Source organism: Ptiloglossa arizonensis, chromosome 9 (assembly GCF_051014685.1).
Source record: "Ptiloglossa arizonensis isolate GNS036 chromosome 9, iyPtiAriz1_principal, whole genome shotgun sequence".
Taxonomy (NCBI): Eukaryota; Metazoa; Arthropoda; class Insecta; order Hymenoptera; family Colletidae; genus Ptiloglossa; species Ptiloglossa arizonensis.
Window position 1 is genome coordinate 3,524,787 of NC_135056.1, and position 19,920 is coordinate 3,544,706.

Here is a 19,920-nt window from a genome sequence, read left to right on the forward strand (position 1 = left end):
GAAATAAAACTGGTACAAACATATTGCAAAGAATTCCTTTTGCGATGTAAGAATGTGTTCTATTGTTGTAGAGAGGTTTTTCATATTGTATGATTGAAATTCATCATGAATAATTAGAAATGTAAATGATTAAGGAAATTATAAAATATGAAGGTCAATATTATTTCCAGAATTAATGACTAATAGTAGGATGTAATTTGTTCTTTATTTTAAGAAGGAAGATACTTCTACAGAAATCATCGTAGAAAAGACTGTGGTAGAAACAAATATGGATTATTCTGATAGTCACACTGTAAATGTCTCTCCTCCATCTCCAAAATTTGAAGATGAAGAAGAAGACTCTTTAAAACCATCAACTTTGCCTTCTGACAACATAAGTAACCTCGTATCATCTAGTGGTAGCACATTCGATTATTTTTACGAATTCTCAGAGACACGAAAAGTGCTTGAGGAATTTTTTAATTGTCCAACACCAACAAAGGAGAAAGAAAACAGCATTGAATCTTTTCCATTTCAGGTATGGTCTTTCCTATATTATTATTTTTATTATTAACTGAATAGTATAACAGAAAAATGTGAAGTATAAACAAATATCTCGTATTTGTTTATATATCTATAATTTACTTTTAATTTCTTTTAATATTGGAAACATACAAATTTATGTAATAGCAAATATTTTGTGTATTTATTAATTTACTAAATTTTTTAATAATGTTTCATATTATATTATGGAAAATGTTCCATCAGAAACAGAACACTTATTTATCTGTTTTATTTTTGATGCTTGATAATTTGAACAATGCCAAGAAACTAATATAATGCACTAACATATTTCATTTTTGGTCTTGAAAAATATGAAGAGTGATCTTGAAAATAATATTTCATCATATTTACCCTTTAGAATTCTTGAAATAATGGCAAAAACATTTTTTGTATCTTCAGAATAAAGAACTCTTTTGTTTCTAATAGAACACTGTAATATTTTGTGCTATGATGATTATTCTTTTTCCTTTTTTTACTTTATTTCTTAAGAAATAAAGGAAAAGTGTTCTGTTTATAGGAAAACACTACAGTATTTTATACACTGTGATGTTTGTATCATGTACATTCATTCATTATTTAAAAAAGTTAATTATGTCTTTTAAAACAAAAAACATACAACTATTATATGATATTTTAAATTTTAATTTCAGAATTGCATTAATTGTATAACTATGGATAATATATTACAATTTTAAAACTGTTGTTTTAAAATTTATTGAAAATTGAAAACTTTGAGATTCGTTTTTCATTTTATTAACTATATTTCGTTTTTAATCATACTTTTTATTTAAGGATCTTGATTACGAATTGCGAAGACAAGGGGGAAGTGCTTATGTTGGTCAACGATTAGCTAGCGGCCCGCCAACAACAGAGGAAGTTTTAGTACATGAATCTCCCAAGAAACAAAGAACTGATTTTCCACAAAATGTAAGTGTATTTTTGAAAATTAAAACAATGGGAGTTTATTTTTATATACTGGGATACAGTGAATTTCTAGATTTATGTAATTATGAAATACATCAGTTACTTGAGCTTAAAATTGTTTAATTATATCAATATTGTTATATAATTTTTTATTGAAAATAAATATATTTATAATTTTGTCATTTACCCAACAATTTATTTAAGTTCAATTATTTCTTTCTCTTTTAGTCTGGTGAACATGAAAACAATTTCTTAGACCTTTCGGTTGGTACTGGTAGTAGTGAAGATCTGGGAGAAACAGAGGTCGGATTACAAGTTGGACATTCTCGTAATTTTACCTTAAGTCCCGAAACGACTGATTGCGATAGTAACTGTGGAGATCTCGACAGTGAAGTTTCTTTAATGATGATGGATAATGAATTAATACCGGCTAGTGGACTTCTTGGATCAGTTGGCGATTTAGGAAATAATTCCGATTCTTTGAGAATATACACTAGTATGCCGGTTCTTGAAGATGGTTTGTCTAGCGGTCATGCCAGTGATACTGATAATAATAATCCAACTGTGATGCTAATGAAACGACAAATTAACGAAATCGAAAAGGAGATTATTCAGAGAAGTCGGGTTAATGATACTAGTTATCCTACTGCAACAGAGAGTGATTCAGTTGGAAAAGAGCTTTCTGGTTTAAGCGTTAGCAAAGATATTTTGCATTCTTTAAAAACTTCGTCACCTGACCTGTTTATTCCTAAAAAAGAGAACTCATACGATACAAATGAGTTACAGCTTGATGGTTTGGATCCCCTTGGTACACCTCCACCACCAGCACCTCAGGCTAGGCAAACGGTCAATTTAGAAATAGGTGGAGAAGTTGAGGCTGCCATTAAAGATATTAGAATGGCTTTACAGAGGACTAAGACTTTACCTGTAAAGTCTTCTACAGAAGAACCACTTGAACCCAATGTCAGTCCAATTTGGATACCAAGGTATTTTATTTTCTTTTTCTTTTTAAATTTAAAGATATTTTATAGCTGTTAAATCCTTATATGTGTTAAACATAAAGTAAACAAATACCGAATATTAGTAATCTTTATAACTTTCACTGCTTTTACATATAGTCTTTTATTATGTCAGATTTTATTTCTTTGAAATTTATGAATAATGTAAATTTTAAATGGTTAATTTAAATGTATAAAAGTATTTTCATTTTTTAACTATATCATGTAATGGTATTTATAAAATTGATAAAAGAAAATTTTTTACTAATTAGTAAATTATTAATTATTTTGATTTATATTTATGATTCTATAAAAATGTGTTCTATTGGTTATAATGTGTTTATATCTTATATCAATCTTTTCTCAATTAATACGATGTTAGATACTTTTAATTAATACTTATATTGTTAAAATTTGTCGTTATAAAATCTTCAACTAGATGTTTAGACGAATGTGATAAGCATTTTTATATCTCATTACAAATGATTCCTGTTATACAGGGTGATTATAGTAACTTTATCAGGTGATAGCTTTGTTCTGACAAGGGATGGATCAAAATGTTCTGCCTTCGATTTTAATCTATTTTTGCAGGATGGTACAATTCATCTATATTCTTTTCTGTAAGTCAGCTATCGAAATAAAAGGACGCGAATACATTTTATTTTTTGGAAAATCTAATTGGAAAAGTCGAACGAATTCAAATCAGGTGAACGAGATAGTCAAGTCGTGGAATTTTATCCGTACGTTTCTGATAAATATCTCGTTTCAACGCGAGCATTATGAATCAGTGCTTCATCTTGTTGATAATACTTCAAATTATATCTTATTTTTAGCGGTACAGCATCTATCAAAGAGGACAATATAAATGTCAAGAAATGCCGATATTGTTTGCTGTTTATAGATACATACATTGTTTATTCGTTGAGAGCTAGTTGATTTAGCCTACATGTTGAAAACTACGTGCTTTCCCTACTATTTTTGATTCACTTTTGTCCTGCAAAGGCAAGAACAAAATGGAATGAGAGCGAGTTAAAGGGAATGAAATCGAACGAGGTACGTTACAAAACAGATGGAATCATTGATACTTTTTCTTGCTTCGTTTTTTGATCTAATACATACTCCATTCTTCGTGTGTATTAATGTTTCGTCTGTTTTGTACTGATCCTTACTCGCTTTCCGTCTATTTTGATTTTCTTACTTTCGCTTTCGGCAAGAAAGAAGCAAGAAAGAAACAAGAAATGATCGTTTAAAAATTGCGTCTCCTAGATATTATTAGGAACGTACAGTTTCGAGTTGCAACAAATAAACATTTTATTTCAAATTCACATTGATGTTAAGCTTAACTGTTTAGTTGTTCTCCTTTTAAAATGAAGATTTTCTACATACTGCACGTGCTGGTTATGTCAATTAAATATTTAATTGTTTACGAAGGAGCACTATATGGTCTATACAATTTTTCTAGCAGAGTTTTGTTACTTTCTTCTTGTCATAGAAAAAATCAACAAAGTCTTAGTTCTCATAAAGCATCCATTAGTTCTCAAAGCATCAAATTAATATTAGAATAGATCATCAGTGTGCAAAACCTGCTCTATGAGCAGACTTTTTGGGATTTCAAAACCTAAGAAACCAAACGAACTTTAACTGATAACACACTTGTTTGTTATTTTTCATATGAAAGTAGTGGGATTAAGCTTTACATATATCAACAGTTGTACACTAATTTTTTTATTCTGTATCACTGATTTTATATACCCTCATTTAGTTTGTGCAAATGGGTTGTACTTTTTTAAGTTGGATACATTGAATTAGATATGATTTGCATACATTGGATATTCGTTGCAATATATCTTTAGAGTAGCTACCGATTTTTTATTGTAATCAATATACATAAGAAACATATAAACTTTTTTGCCATTTGTGAAAGTCTTTCATCCGATAATGAACGGTTTGTAAATGAAATGAAATGTACGATTAAATATCACACTGTGTAAAACAGTACATAAGAACAGGAGGATCACGACTAATTTTGAACACGTTACTAGTAAATATGACATCAATACGAAAGACAGAAGAATTCGCAATATTGTGAGTGAGATGTATTATAAGTAATAATACGAAATATTTCGGTAGATGACTTACAAGGAAACAAATTCAATTCATGCCAAAATTATACTGCCTTTTTTATACAAGTGAGAAACATAAATGACAAGAATTACGGAAATGTAATTTAAAAATCCCACTGAGATTTTGTTTGTTCGTGAGAAGCAAAGACCGAGAGAAGACCTATTCAACGCCGCGGTAACTACAAAAGCAATGGAGGGAATAAAGAGACTGCAGTATCGTCTCGTTGTAAGTTGTCTTTTGTGTTTCGTTGTAAATATTCTCGCTATCCCTTCCACTGCTTTTGTAGTTGCCACGGCGAGTGCGACAGGCTGCGAGTGAAAGAGAGAGCACATGATGGCGACAAATCATAAAGTTCTCTCGAATCGTTGGCGGCTTTAGTGTTTAGAAATTAACAGATAATATTTTGTCTCACTCTGATGGTTTAAAAGGACGGAACTCGTTCCGATTTAATCGTATGGATTTACTTATTTTTGAAAATTTGGAATGTTCTCTCTTATTATCTGTGTAACGGATTTCACTACAGGTAACATAAATTTATTGAACACATGTTTTATTAATTCATATGCTAAATCTAAATCTTTGTTTTTCTTCTTCTCTGCTGCCTTTTTTTCTTCAGAAACATTTGTCTCCTCTCTTTTTCTGTGTCTCTAGAACACTAATGTTTGCTTCATCCTCTTCAATATTGCCTTCAGAAGTACAATATTCTTCACTGAACAAATTCTCGAGTCCCTTCGAGACACGAGTCAGGGGACTGCAACGTTGCGTTGCACGACCTGGTTTTTCTGGGCCTATTGTATTTTTGAGTTTTTAGTTTCGTTCAAGCAGTTAGTTATTGACGAACGGTTTGGGTTCAATTCGTGTAAGAACATTCGGTTGTCCACACGCAGTACCTAGCTTGTTATAAATCGTAAAACGGTAAAAGTAGCCTGGGTTTAATTGCCCTCGACGACTCTTAAAAATCTGCTAGCGCTAACAGACGTATTCGTCGAAAACTTCTACAGAAATGATCGGTTTAACTTCGTATTTTCTGAAAGAGACACGAAGATTTAAAGTGGAAAAGATCTTTTTTTTTCCAAGTACAATTTACTAAAATTTGTTAAAATTTAGATAACCTTTCTTTTAAAAGAAACGATATTTATTTTTCTGTATCGCAATCAATCGAAGCCACTGAAACTTAAGCAGACCCTGTATGGTTTGCCGCCGTTACCGTTAAGTAGGCATTTCTTTGCTTTTTGTTTGCCTCTCACGAACAAACCAAATCTCAATAACATTTTAAATTAATGTTTCCGTAATTCTTTTGCGTATATAAAAAAATCGTGTAATTTTGGCATTAATTGAATGTGTTTTCTTGTTAAAGCAAAGCTGTAGAATAAACGCAATAGCCAAGCGTGGCACTGGGCTGCCAGTTGTGCAGCCCTGACTTAAAGGGTTACACCACTTTGGCCGACTTAAAACAAGCGATATTTTTATAAATTGTTTACATGAAATGTGTGCGCTCAGTTGAAATGACGGGTGTACCATGTACGTATAAATCATTTTCTGAGTTTGAAAAAACCAATTTCTTTTTTAATGTTTATATTTATTTATAATGTAAAAAATGGCGTTATTTCTATTCATGCAGCAAGATTGTGGTGTGCAAGGTACGTTGGTGTCAGTGATTTCGATTTTTTTTTTAGTAAATGAAAATTGAAAAATCATCAGATTTCTCATTTTTAAAGGTACTCTTTATCGCATGACCTACGGATATTTTTAGATTAAAAAGATTCTAGAAATAGTAAAATTTTGAAAAAAAAAATACATTTTTGCCAACATTTTTTTCGTCATCTCGAGAATTAATTAAGAAAAAGAAATTGTATATTATGCGGTGGATAGTTTCCTGAGGGTGTGTGAACCAAATTTCATTAAATTCGGTCGAACGATTTTTGAGTTATTACTGACATCAGGTCGAAGGGTGTAGCTTTGAGAAAAACGTGTTTGAAGTTGTATATTTTCATTTTTTTTATAATTTTAGTAATTTTTTTTATTTTAGCATCGGCTAAGCTAGCCGCGTAATAGGGTTCTTTCCGAGATGTTGATGGATCATGTTTTATATGTTTCGAAGGTCTTTTCGCAATTCTAACCTCTTTTATTAACTGCTGAAATATCATGAAATATTATGAACTGCCTTCATTTGCAGAATGAGTTTCATGACTAATAATCAAACCTAGGGCATATATACATACATTATTTGCAGTACTACTTTGTAGCCTTCGTTAAAAATACATAAACAAGAATTTTGTAACTCTTGCATCGTAAATCTTATTACTATTTTCATGAATCTTACTAAAAATCGTTTTAGAAACTTATCTTGGGTTTCAGATCTTCGTAAATAGGTCGTATAACTCGTTGAAAATTGGTATGTAAAGTTGATTTATATTCATATAATAATGGTTTTCGATTTGTTTGCGCTTGTTTCCATGCGTATTAAGTGAATGCTGTAGGTGGGCAATTCTCATGTACTGACTTATTTGTGGAAAAATGTTGCCTAAAATGTTTTTTTATCTCAGGAATAATCTGGCAGTTGTTTCTATTTGTCAATTTATAATACACAGTCAGGGTGTATATTAATTTGTCAATAAGTTTACCTTTACCGCAGAGACGCTTTCCTTTTCTTAGTTTTAATGACAAGTGTTCCATTTGTTTCTACATATACTTGATCGTTTAGCAGAACAAAAATTTTTGATTTTTTAAAATCGTCAAAGTGGTATAACTTCTTAAATACACAATATAAAATATCAAGAAACGGAGAAGAAAGCGTTTAGAATACAATGGAGAAACGTTTTGGATACATGGTGTAATGTTCCAAAAAAGTAAAATATCTTCTAAAGTATTTTGTTTTCGATGACCTTACCGTAAACCTTTTATACGTAGAATAGTTCATGAAATTGATTTATACAAAAAAAATTAGACGATTCCATATAAAACAGGGCATTGATGCACTTTGGGAAAGAGTCATATCACAGGATAACAGAATTAATTGAATCATATAAAATTTTTTTCTTCGATTTTTTTTGCATCTTGTAGAACAGAACTATAGCCCAGTCTTGTTACTAGAATCACCCTTTAACTATAATACTCCTGTAACACCCTGAAACAATGAAAGTTAAGTTTTGCTTATTAAATTAGTTACATATTTATCTTTATACAGAGTGTTCATGTACGAGTATATCCAAAATGTTGAATAAAATTTATTTATACGATACTTCGTTTTGGAGAAAATAATTTTTTTTTCAAATTTGTCTCTTACGTGTGCGATTGAATACAACTTGGCTAATGTGTTTGTCGATTACTCATTATTTTCAATTGTGTTGGTGTCTGCAAGCAATGACATTGGTATTATTTGTTTTATGGGTATGTTGCTATCTACTGGTTAGAACTAATTAAAATAGACAATAACATAGCAGTATCAATATTCACAAACACCAACATCAACACCAACACGAACACTAACACAAGTGGCAATAATGAGCAATAGATAGACAAGTTAACTACGTTGTACTTAATCGCACGTGTACGCAATAAATATTTAAACTCGATTTTTTTGTAAGTGAAGTCTCGTATAAGAAAATGTTCGACATTTTCGATTTACTTTTACTGACACTCGTTTCTTCTTTTTGATTGTGTCATGGATTTTGCCGCACTATGAAACAATTGTTCTTTTTTAAGTACATCTAATTAAAATTTAGTATATCGGATGGCAGGCGGAGAATTTGTGTAGAAAATAACAGTGAAGAATCAGAAGTTCGACGTACTGGTGAAGATGCAGATGTTGAGATCGAAGAAGGTCCCGATGAAGAGGAAGCAGATACTGATCTTGAGACCGATCGGTTACTTGGCCAGCAAAGAACAGACGATCAGGGTTTTTACGACGACAAGGTAAGGCTTAAAGTCTATCCTAATAAAAATTGGTATATGTTTCATTGATTTTTAATATTTTATTGAAAATAATATATTTACGGGATTTCTTAACCGTTCGAATACCAAGTAGAGCGATCAGGTTTTTCTTGTTGTCGAAAATTGTCAGCAAGTGTTACATTAGATTTACTGTTGATGTATCATATTTCAAATAAATAGATGATGTTTTTTATGTTCATTTAAGTTAGATTGTACAACTGTTTTACAAAAGTTATAAAAAATGAGGCCCGATAGCGTTTGTTGACATTTTCCGACACGAAATAGAAGAAACGTGATGGTGTTGCATGATACTTTTCGTACGGATTCTTGGGAAAATTAGCATCAAATTAATAAAAAAATAACTAAAATTTTTAATTGAACTGTGATATCAAATTAATTGTTATGTATGTATAATGTGAGGTCGTTAATTCGATAAAATTTAAATAATTTATGATTTTTCAAAAATTACATGAAAAATATGAATTTAGAAAAATATATATGACATACAAACATACGTACAAACATACATACAAACATACAGATATATATATATATAACCAAAAGTTACAATCTCTTGTGTAACTTATAATATAGTATCTCATAATAATTCTTTGAACAATAATGAATTATAATTTTACTTCATATGGTATAATTATTTGGGCGTGATTGTTTTAAATACTAAGGTCAAATTCCTTCAGACTTGCTTAATTTTGATGCTTTTTGATGATACGAAAAATAATTCTTTGCTAATAAGATATATTATTGCTTGTAGCTCAGACTGAGCTTTCTAACGCTAAATAGTAAAACTTAATAAATATATTTCCCAGTAAAAACATATAGTTGTACCGATAGTTACAATCATTAATGTGCGTGACCTTTCATTTAAACCTTTCATTTAAAATATCATTAATTGGCATTCCTAAAGATTAATAATATGCTGGTAAGTAGTTACGTACATTTCAAAAAGAAACTTTTTTAATCGATAAAAATTCGACGATTTTCACGTTGTAAGACTGTCACATTATCTAAGTCTATTCATTCGGCAGTAACAAATGTATATTTTCAAAATTTTTATTCTTTATATTACGATCTAAAAAAATTATAATGCCAAAAGTGTACGATTATTGATACAAAAAAAATTACGATCAAGACTGTTAAATTTTAATAATAGTTCTTTTTAAAGTATCGTAAGATCCTTTTTTATAAGATAATTGTAAAAGTTGATAAAATTTTAGAGCGAATTTTGTGTGTGTGTACGAGTTAATATGGTTCACAAAGATATACTTTGGATTTACTTTGGAAAAAGGGCTTGTAACGCCGCGTATCGTATTAAACTCATAAAGAGTACGTTGTGTAAGAATAGTTCGATAAAATAGAGAATTGAACAAAAAAAAGAAACCGCGAAATATGTATAAAAATTCCGTAGCTAATGCACGGCTTGAGCGAAGGTATTTTATCGGTAAGCCGACTAACATAACATAAATGTAATTGGTGTTACATAGGGGTGGAGGAAGCCTAAGACTAGGACAATGTTACCACCGATGAGTGGAAAACTGTCGACTCCTAAGCAAACTCCCCCGAAAAGCCTGAGTGTCGCTCCGGTAGAAAGCCCGCTAGCACCTTCAGAACCTCTAGCTTCGACCTCTGCCTGTGTCTCCACTTCCGCTTCTGCCTCTATTTCGCCTCCTCCAGTAGTTTCCGTTATACAATCACCACCGTCCGATCGTGATGTTACCACTCCTACGCAACCCACATCGAGTCCACAGAAGACTCCAGCCAAAAATTCTCCCTCGTCCCCTCAGAGTCTCAAGGAATCCAACAACAAGGTGAAAAAGGTGCCCTTTCAATTAAGTTACACGAACCTATCTTCTTCTTCTGCTACTGTTGCTGCTGATCATACTGCTACTGCTCCTTCTATTGTTTCCGTTACTCTTATTGTTAGAACCGTGATGTGTAGTCAGTTGCAAAAGATTACATGCACTGTATAAATTGCAATATTATGGACACTACAAGAGTTCAATTATTTCAATAAGTATATTCGTTTTAAATTATTTATCAGTTAAAGTTAGAAATATTTTTACGAAAAACAGTGATGTTTATTAAATCTGTTTAGAAGAAAACAAAATGCAAAACACAGTGTTAGCAATATATAAATTAGAATATTACACGTATGTTCCATATTAGGTGGATCTATGTAGACTTGTGTAACTGACTGTATGTACATACTCGAGTGAGAGTAAATATTCTTTTATAAAGCCAAATTGTGATCAAAAGGTCACAAAAATCAATAGGAATTTACAAACCTAATAATCATTCGTTGTAACTTTTTGTCACGAGAATAAATATTTTTTATTGTTTTCGCATTGGTAATTTTTGTAATTTGGATTTGTCATGGGTACTTCATTTTTCGAAAAAAGCTAATCTGTTCTTGAAAGAACAATTTTTCTATAAATATTTTGCTCAATAGTGACACTTTGATCTCTTTATGTCAATATGAATATTTGCTTTCAATTTTGAGTGAAAAGATTAACATACTAAAATTGCAATACTTCTTCAGTATACATATTCAGTTATGAGAAATAACATTATTTGTTTTTCTAAATGTATAACAAATAAAGTCAGAAGATTCAGCTAATAGTAATCGGTTGCAATGGCATAATAGAATTTTTGTTTTAACCATCAAATAAGTAGAATCACTTTATTTTTTTGGTTCCAGTAAGCAAAAAATGTTACACATGATTCGTATAACTTATTTCTGTTTATATAATTTAACTTTTTGTAATGTAAGATCCTTAATAGCAACTACCACCTTAAAAGTAAATACGAAAAGTGAGTAAACATTTCTTCAATTTAAAGCTAATAATGTCTGATTACCTATGACAGCTTTACTTAAAAAAGGTTAATTAACATATTTTTTGTTTCTGGGGCTCATATTTTTCGAGTGTATTGTACTTTTAAAAATACTATACACGTATAACGTATACAGAGATAATTTAAACAAAATATAAAAATTAAGATGTATATAAAACTATAAACTATATTTAGGAATAATATTGTGAAATGAAAATTGTAAATAAATGTACTCTATCTTATATGTCGATAATTATTAACATATTATTATTCGTTTGTTGGGAAAAAAGAATACTGAATATTATTTAAAAGCATTAAAAGTATTTTTATACACAGGTGTGCAATGATAATTAATGTATTTTAGAGAAAGTATAAAATCACTGATAGTTCATCAGAAATATAGTTTCTTCATTGTATCAAAAGTTCATTTGTTTTTAATTTTTCAAACTCAGTCGGAATATATTATTATTATTATTTACTTTTTAATTTAATGCTTTAAACTAGAAAAATAGTTAGGTCTATGTCAACAATGTTTTTCATAATAAAACTCATCAAGATGCTTGTATAATGTGCCAATGCGACAAAAAAAATTGCTTAAATTTAATTATGATTACCAACAAAATTTTTCAAACATATTGTTTATCGAAACTGCTGAATTTATGATATTTATTGCATGAATAGAGCTTAAACAGGTCGTATTAAATATATGACATGCGAAAAGCACGTAGTCGTGAGATTGTTCAATATATTTTCATTTATGCCATACATAGTATATATATAATTATATATTTTACAGGACAAAGAAGAAAAGAAGAAAAGCAGAAATAAAGAAGGTAATAAACAATATTTTTATTTTCTTTGTAAGTATAAGCAGAATTATAAATGACTATCATTTATTAGTACTTTCATTAACTAATATCGTAATAATTTACATTACTTGATTACTTTTTTTAATCGTTTGACATATTTTTTACACTGGAAATTTGATAATAATAAATGAATAATATGTCGGATATAACCTCAATGTTATTTTCAATTATTATTTACACATAATTAGAGGTAAATTTTAATTAACATCTATTAAAAAACATTTTAAAAATCTTTGAATACACTAAAGCATAAATGCTAAAAATGTGAGGAATATTACAGTAAATTAGTATATTGGTATAATATTTTGTCATCATTGATGTCATTATGAGTACATCGTTTTGATAAAAGCATGTATTATCAGTGTAATGTAATGCCTAAATATGTAGTCACTTAGTATCATCAGATTCGCGAAGGTTTATCGGAGGTTTACCAATACATTTGGCTGATCGTTTTTCGCGCTAATTTTTTTTTCGTTTTGCGAGAAAGACGGTTGATTAAACCTGTGGGAAAGGCTTCAGTAAATCTCTACCTGTATGGAATGCTTATATTCGGATTTACAACTGATATAAACTAAAAATTTTCATCTTTTTTACTAAATATTTATTGCTTTAAATGAAACCAAACATATCGTTTGAACAATTTTGAGTCACACTTATAATACGAATCTCACTAGTTTAATATCGAAGTTACGAGGAAGAAAGTAATATAATTTTTTAATAATATCTTCGGTTGCTTGTTAAATCTCTCTGTCACAATTCGTTCAAATAATAACATTCGATTATTGCCTGATATCAGAATTGTTTAGGTACTTACACATACAGATATGCTTTCTTTAGTCGTTTCGCTACATACAAACAATTACTAGGGTGCAATGTGAAAACGTATTTGACTAGAATAATGTTTATTGGTATATGTGTAAAACCTTGTTTTGAAGTTATCATACATTAGGTATTTCTCTTTACTTTTTTTATACGATCATTCCAGTTAAAGTTGTAGGTATACTTTTTGGAACATCATCTCAGATTTTTTTAAAACTTCAATATGTTGTAGTGTTCGACGATGTTCAAAGGTAAACCATCTTTTCTTATGAATTACATAGTTGCCTACGAGATATTTTTGCGTTAACTTGAATGAGACACCTTATATAGATTGGTACCATGTCATTGCGCAACTGCAGACGTTGAATCAAATGGATGTAGTGTTTAGTCTTTATTTAATTTTCTACTAATCTTTGCAAACTATCTCGAACTGCAAGGTGTTTTAAAGTTCCACTAACACAATCGCATGTATTGTTTTTATATGAAATTGCGAGAAAAAAACCCTGCATCAACTCTTAAAGATGAAAGTTACGATTCGGTAAATTAGATATATTTTTATACTATGAAGAGGGTTCATTGAAGAAGTATTTGATTTTCTTAGTGCCAGTGATGCGCATTTCTTTTAAAAATTTTCAGAATTTTGAAAAATACTTCAAAATACGTTTAAATATTATTGAAGACTACAACATATCCAAATTTCAGCAAAATCCGAGGAGATACGGCAAAAAGTATATCTCTTGTATATACGTATGTAAAATGGTTATATTTTATATTGTTTGATCATCTGAATGCAATTTATTCTTTTTGTTAATAATTGCATGTTTGAATTCAAGAAGTTTCACTTTGTTCATAGCGTAAATGTTTTGTCCATAGAACACGTAATTATAAATATAATTTCCTGATAAATGGTATAATCAAACATTTAAATTTTCGTTACCATCAATTTCTTCATCGTTGGTTTAAAATAATTTCTTTTATGATCTGATACGTCGAAATAACGAATCTAAACTCTCTCACTCTCTCTCTCTCTTTGCAAGTGTGGACTCATAGCTTGTCCTTCTTGAATAGACATTGTATCTTTCGATCATTTCTATCGTAGCGAAAGGACTGAAGAACTTTCATTCGATCTAAACTCTGTTATAAATCTTTCGAGAGTAAAATGACTGTCTATCATCGACTTTACTTAAAAATGCATCAGTACTAACATATATTTTTTTCATTTAATAAATTAATAAATAAATTAATAACTGAGGCGTTAACATAGAAAATGATTTAAGTGCAGAATATTTAATTTTACGCATTTACACACAATTTTAAAAATTGTACTACACGATGTATCACTTATATATACCATTTTTAAAATGATACATGCACAGTAGAAGCCCGTTTATAAATTTTATGAAAGTAAAGTTTGTTTTTAAAAATAGAGTATAGACTTTTATTAGTAACAGGCATTTGTTTAGAATATTGCTTGTAGGAGAAAGACTCCTGTTTTTACCATTTATGATTAGACTGTATTCCTGATCTGTATGTAATTTCTTTTTGAATTGGACTTCAATAATTTTTTCATTGGAGAAATTTGACACGGATCATTCTTTCTTGAACTTTGAATTTTTATGGCCTTAATATAATATATCTGGATTGTGTCTGTATCATTTTCTAATTATGCTACAGTCTGACAGATCTTCCTAAGCTTTAATACGTGATGATAAATTCTCAATTTTGATTTGAATGGTCTACAACTCTTTTTCCCTTAGACTTTTCATTTATATGCAGATTTGTAATCTCTTACTATCATGCATTTTTTCTACTATTACTTAGAGTACTTATACTATTTGAAGATTCCATTAGCATATACGTGTTATAATAATTTTGCTCAATTATATATTTTCATATTTAAAATTCATCTGTTTCCATAGTTATATGGGAAGATACTCAATTTGTGTATGAGTTACTCAATGAAAATGAACTGAAGAATATATTTTATTATATTTTACAACGTATCTGTAATTCAAATTTATTCAAAACAGATTATAATATCAAAATTTAAACATTTAATTTTCAATGTCGTAGATATGATGTTTTTAAAAGAGATGAATATAAATAAATACAATATATAGGATATGGTACGTAACTGTCGCCACAGACACGTGTGAAGTGCCTTTAAATACTTCCGATTGTGTGACAAAAAAATGTTTTGAACAAAAATGAATCAGTTCCTAATTGGCTACATACAATATAGAAAATTCCCGGAACTATTTTTATTTTATAAAAAATCAAGGTCACATTGATTTTTTTAAATGACACCGTGTATTTTTGACTTCGCAGGATTGTTACGTATGAAAAAATGAAGTCAACAATCTATTATATATTACTGTGACCTTCGATGTCTTTGTCAATTACACATTATTTGGATACTTTTGTCGATTTAACGGTTTGACGCTAAAATACAAATTATGTTGATATTTTTTTATAACATTAATATTATCACGAATTTCAACCTATCGAGTTACAGTCGTTCATTTTGCTAAGAAAATTTTGATATAGTGGTAATGCTTGAGAACGTAACGAAATGCTTGTGATTCTGAGAAAATGTAAGGTGTTTGGAATAGGCGAGCGAGTGAAGTGCTTCCAAGGCGTGAAAGAGTTTTTAAACAAAATGACAGGATGTCCAAACTGAAGTATTTAGGTATTAAACCTAAATTTCTAAAGTCAAAGACTTCTGAAGTTCATAGTGTAGCAGGTCGTTGAATTCGTTTTTTCATACGTAACAATCCTGCGAAGTCAAAAATACACGGTGCCATTTAAAAGAATCAATGTGACCTTGATTATTTATAAAATAAAAATAGTTCCCGGAATTTTCTATATTATACTTCGTAGCCAACTAGAAACTGATTAATGTTTGTTCAAAACATTTTTTGTCACACAATCGGAAGTGTCTGAAAAATCGTGGCGAAAATTAAGTGTCACACCTTCTATATATTGTTTATTCGGCAACAGGTTTTAAGGTAATTTTAATGGATGATTCTTCGTATCAAAATAAGGCAAAAATTAAGAATGGCAAAATTACCTTTGGGTCTTTGTGTTTGAGTTATTCATTGCTGAAAATGCACAAAGAAACCAAGATTTAATTTAATTTTTTTTAAATTAGGGAAAGTGAAGAAAAGGTTTATATATCTTTATAACAAATTTAATTCTCTCTAAGATTTATTATTATTATATATGTTATTGTTCTTATTATAGATTATTATTGCTATTATTATTATATATTATATATTATTATTTATGGACGAATTTTGCTTAAAGTTTAATCAGATCTTGAGTTGAGAATATAAAACTTAAATACAAAGCTTCATTGAAATCCAATCGGTTCTTTAAATGTAGTCGTGTAAATTAAACGTTTCTTGAATCTTGATTATAATATGCTGGTAATAACTTTTCTGTAGGTGAAAGATTTTATGTAAATAGTACATGAAAGATATTAACACTACTAAAACATCTTATAAAACAAAGATTCATTGCAGCACGTGCTACAATTAATCTGGAAATGATAAGTATAGAACACCAATTCGAGTAACTCGTATAATGTAAGAATCGTTCTATTTCTTTAGTTATTGTTAAATGATCTTGCATTAGAGATCGTTGAAATCGTTTACACATCTTTTATTCTACTAGGAATAGAAAAGTATAAGATATCATTTAATAAACTAAAGGAAATTTCGAAATCTCCGAAAATTCTTCATCTAAAAAAAAGTTATTACTGTTATGTTATAATCCCTATTCATATCATACAACTTTTGTAAATAAAGTTTTTTTATATCTCTAAATCTAACGGAAATATTCAAAGTTGTCAAAGTTATTGGACCACCCAGTATATTCGTTATTTGTCAAGATTTAAAAAACGTTTTTAATAAATTTGAAAGAGAATTAAATTTTACATAAAAACACGAAATAAGTGTTTTCTCTGTCTATTCCATAAAAAAAAAAAATTGAAATTGAATCTTATTCGTTACATACTTAAATCATCCTTTTTTTCGTCGGAAGATTTTGTGACATATTCGTCTCGGTCAACTTTTCTTTAATAGTCAAAACGCAATCAACTGATCTTACATCTTATATTTTTTCGATATTTGCTTCTACAAAATTTTTGATTACAGTTCCTTCCTTGTAGGACGTATATAATGAGGCCTCAATTGCAATTTTGTAATTTTTTATTTCCGTATTACTTCGGTATGTATTTAGTGTGTTATTTCACGTTTAAAAATTTTGAACACGTGATGTCGATCATTCTGTATCTATATAAAATAAAAAAAGGTAACTTTTACATTAATAATTTGCAAGTATAGTACGGGATTGCAGTTTGTAAAGTAAATCATTAATCAGAAATAAAGAAGATATATTTATTTTAGCCATCTGAAAATAAATAGATATAAATCTATGATTACTATTTGTATTATCGTAATTTTACAAATTAATGCATTCTGCATTTTTTATTTACCTAATGTGTACTAATGAACGAATAATTAATATTTTCTTTTAATTGCTGCATTCCCATTGGGTACACCCGGTAGGTAGTTTTAAAATAATATTTTTATTGCCTTCGCTAAGTTATAAATAAACAATTTAACCAGTCAAGCTATTTTCTTTTTAAATTAGTTGAAATATTGCATATGTCAATTCGAAATTTTATTTTTTTTATTATAAATTTTTGTGTATTTTATTTTATATAAAGTTCACCGATAGTTTAACCCATTCAGCCTTCAGGTATTCCACACTTTGCGTAGACGAACTATGGCACTGACTGATTTTTTATGGTATTTTATTTCAATGTCCACAGGATGAGAGTAATGTTACATTTATAACCGTAATATTTTCCGCTTGATCCGTATAAATACAAACTGTAACTTAAAATTGTCCTAAATTGATAATTACAAGTCTGTTTTTTAGTAACGCGTTTTTATTCAAGTCCAATCACCACAAGTCTGACTTGCAGTTTAGGCTGAATGGATTAAGATATAATTTTTTATTTCTAGTAATACTTAAAATATATTATGGTAGAATAAAGATTACTTAGAAAAAAAATGATCTTACTAATTCTACAGTAAGAGAAAAATATATATTAATGATCCCTTCAGGGTTACAAATAATACGTGGCAGTATTAATTCGTTTCATTTAAGGGAGAAGTCATTAGTGCCTGCATTAATTAAAACACCTATTAAGAAAGGCAGATGTTGGTTAGTTCAAACGTTGCTGGTGACCTTTCCTTTACTTCTGTTACTTTACAAATTTTGATCATTCATTTTCTTACATTTTCATTTTTTTATTTTGTTTTTACTTGCTCTACTTGCTCTTTGTCACTTACTCACTCATTCGTACAATCACTCTTTTATTCTTTTGCTGACATCGTCTGCCTTTCTTAAAAATCTTTCACTTTTTTCGTCCATCTTGTTATACTCTCTTTTCTTTTCCCTATAAGCACCTATTACTCCATTTTCATAGTTCTCCCCCCCCCCCCCCTGCACTCTTCATCTAACCCTTGAATCAGTCACGTTTAATTCTTACAATTGCCTTTTTTTATATTCTTCTTTTTCTTTCATCCATATTACGATCGGTCGTTGATGCGAGTCTATTTTGTTCCTAATCTTTATCTAGTCGACTGTCTTTCTTGTGTACTCGTTTTGTAGTAAAAAAAAACTCTAATGTTTTAGTCTTTTCTCTCCTTTCAATGTATGAGTATCTTCTTTTTTTAACTTTTATAATATTTTCATTTGATACCATCCATTATATCTTTCCTATTTTTCAACAGTTTCCTTCTATTGTTCTTTGTACCTTTGTTCTTAGATATTCTCCATTTTTTCTACTCCTATCTTTATACTCTTTCTCTTGTTCTTGCATTGAAGTCTCCTCCAATCAATGTTTTCCCTCCTTCCTCGTTCCTTGTGTATTTTAATATTTTAGAGATATTATTTTAAAAAGTATTTTGAAAAAGTTCGATTTTGTATAGAAAATTAAACTATACTTATGCAATAATTAGAGAAATATTTAATATATAAAGATAATCTTAGTTCATAAGATCGGGGGGTAGGTATTTTATCTGTGAAAAATTTTAAGTCCATTAGTTAACTGCATTTCGAGGTATCGTGAATGTTAATCTGAAATACCTTTTTAGAGACTCTAGAAAGAGTTCAGTTCAAAGACACATAATCTTGTTCATTTTTCGAATCTTGACAATCCCTGTGTCAATACAATACTAATGTGTGAAATTTCAAGAAAAAGCAAAAAAAAAAAAATGATTTTTTCGATGTTCTACATCAGATTACCTCCTCACACCTAGCAATATGTCTATCATCATTATTTTCTACTCTCCTTTCCCTCGACCTTTCTCCTCTCTTATTAGCTCTCCTTTTCCTTTTTCTCTTTTTCATTCTCTTCCTTTCTCTTCTTTGTCCTCTTCTCGTACTGTTTTCAATCTTAACCCTATACTTTTACTCTGTTGACTTCTTGCTGTATGTATTTATAGGGTGTTCCAGGATTTAACGACCAACCGATACCAGGATGTTCTATAAGTAGAAAGGAGAAAAAAGAAGCAACGTGGATTACTTTCAGTGATTCCAAATATCTAGTAAACACGTATAAACACATTATACAAATATCATCGATGTGTAAATACGATAGATTGTACTACAAAAAAATTCATCGTAGTTTCGTATTTTTCTTATGATGTTTTAACGAAGCGTTTACTGGACTATATTCATAGGATGTTTTTTCTTATTTCTACTCATGGAACATAGGTACCGGTCGACTGTTACATTCTAAGATAACCTGTATATATACAGTTTTAACGACCTTATAAACCCAT

At 29.5% G+C, this 19,920-nt stretch overlaps 1 protein-coding gene across 5 annotated transcripts in view; it reads left to right on the top strand.

The window, feature by feature from the left end:
- LOC143151727 (uncharacterized) overlaps positions 1–19,920 on the top strand; it is a 92,240-nt gene that overhangs the window by 20,235 nt on the left and 52,085 nt on the right. For 3 of the 5 annotated variants that reach the window (XM_076321142.1, XM_076321141.1, XM_076321143.1), the window contains 6 exons: positions 215–517; positions 1,336–1,470; positions 1,696–2,453; positions 8,315–8,504; positions 10,025–10,357; positions 12,169–12,205. In XM_076321142.1, the coding sequence (XP_076177257.1) occupies positions 215–517; positions 1,336–1,470; positions 1,696–2,453; positions 8,315–8,504; positions 10,025–10,357; positions 12,169–12,205 (1,756 nt within the window). The remainder of the gene's footprint in view (positions 1–214; positions 518–1,335; positions 1,471–1,695; positions 2,454–8,314; positions 8,505–10,024; positions 10,358–12,168; positions 12,206–19,920) is intronic. The other 2 variants (XM_076321144.1, XM_076321145.1) reach the window with 2 other exon arrangements.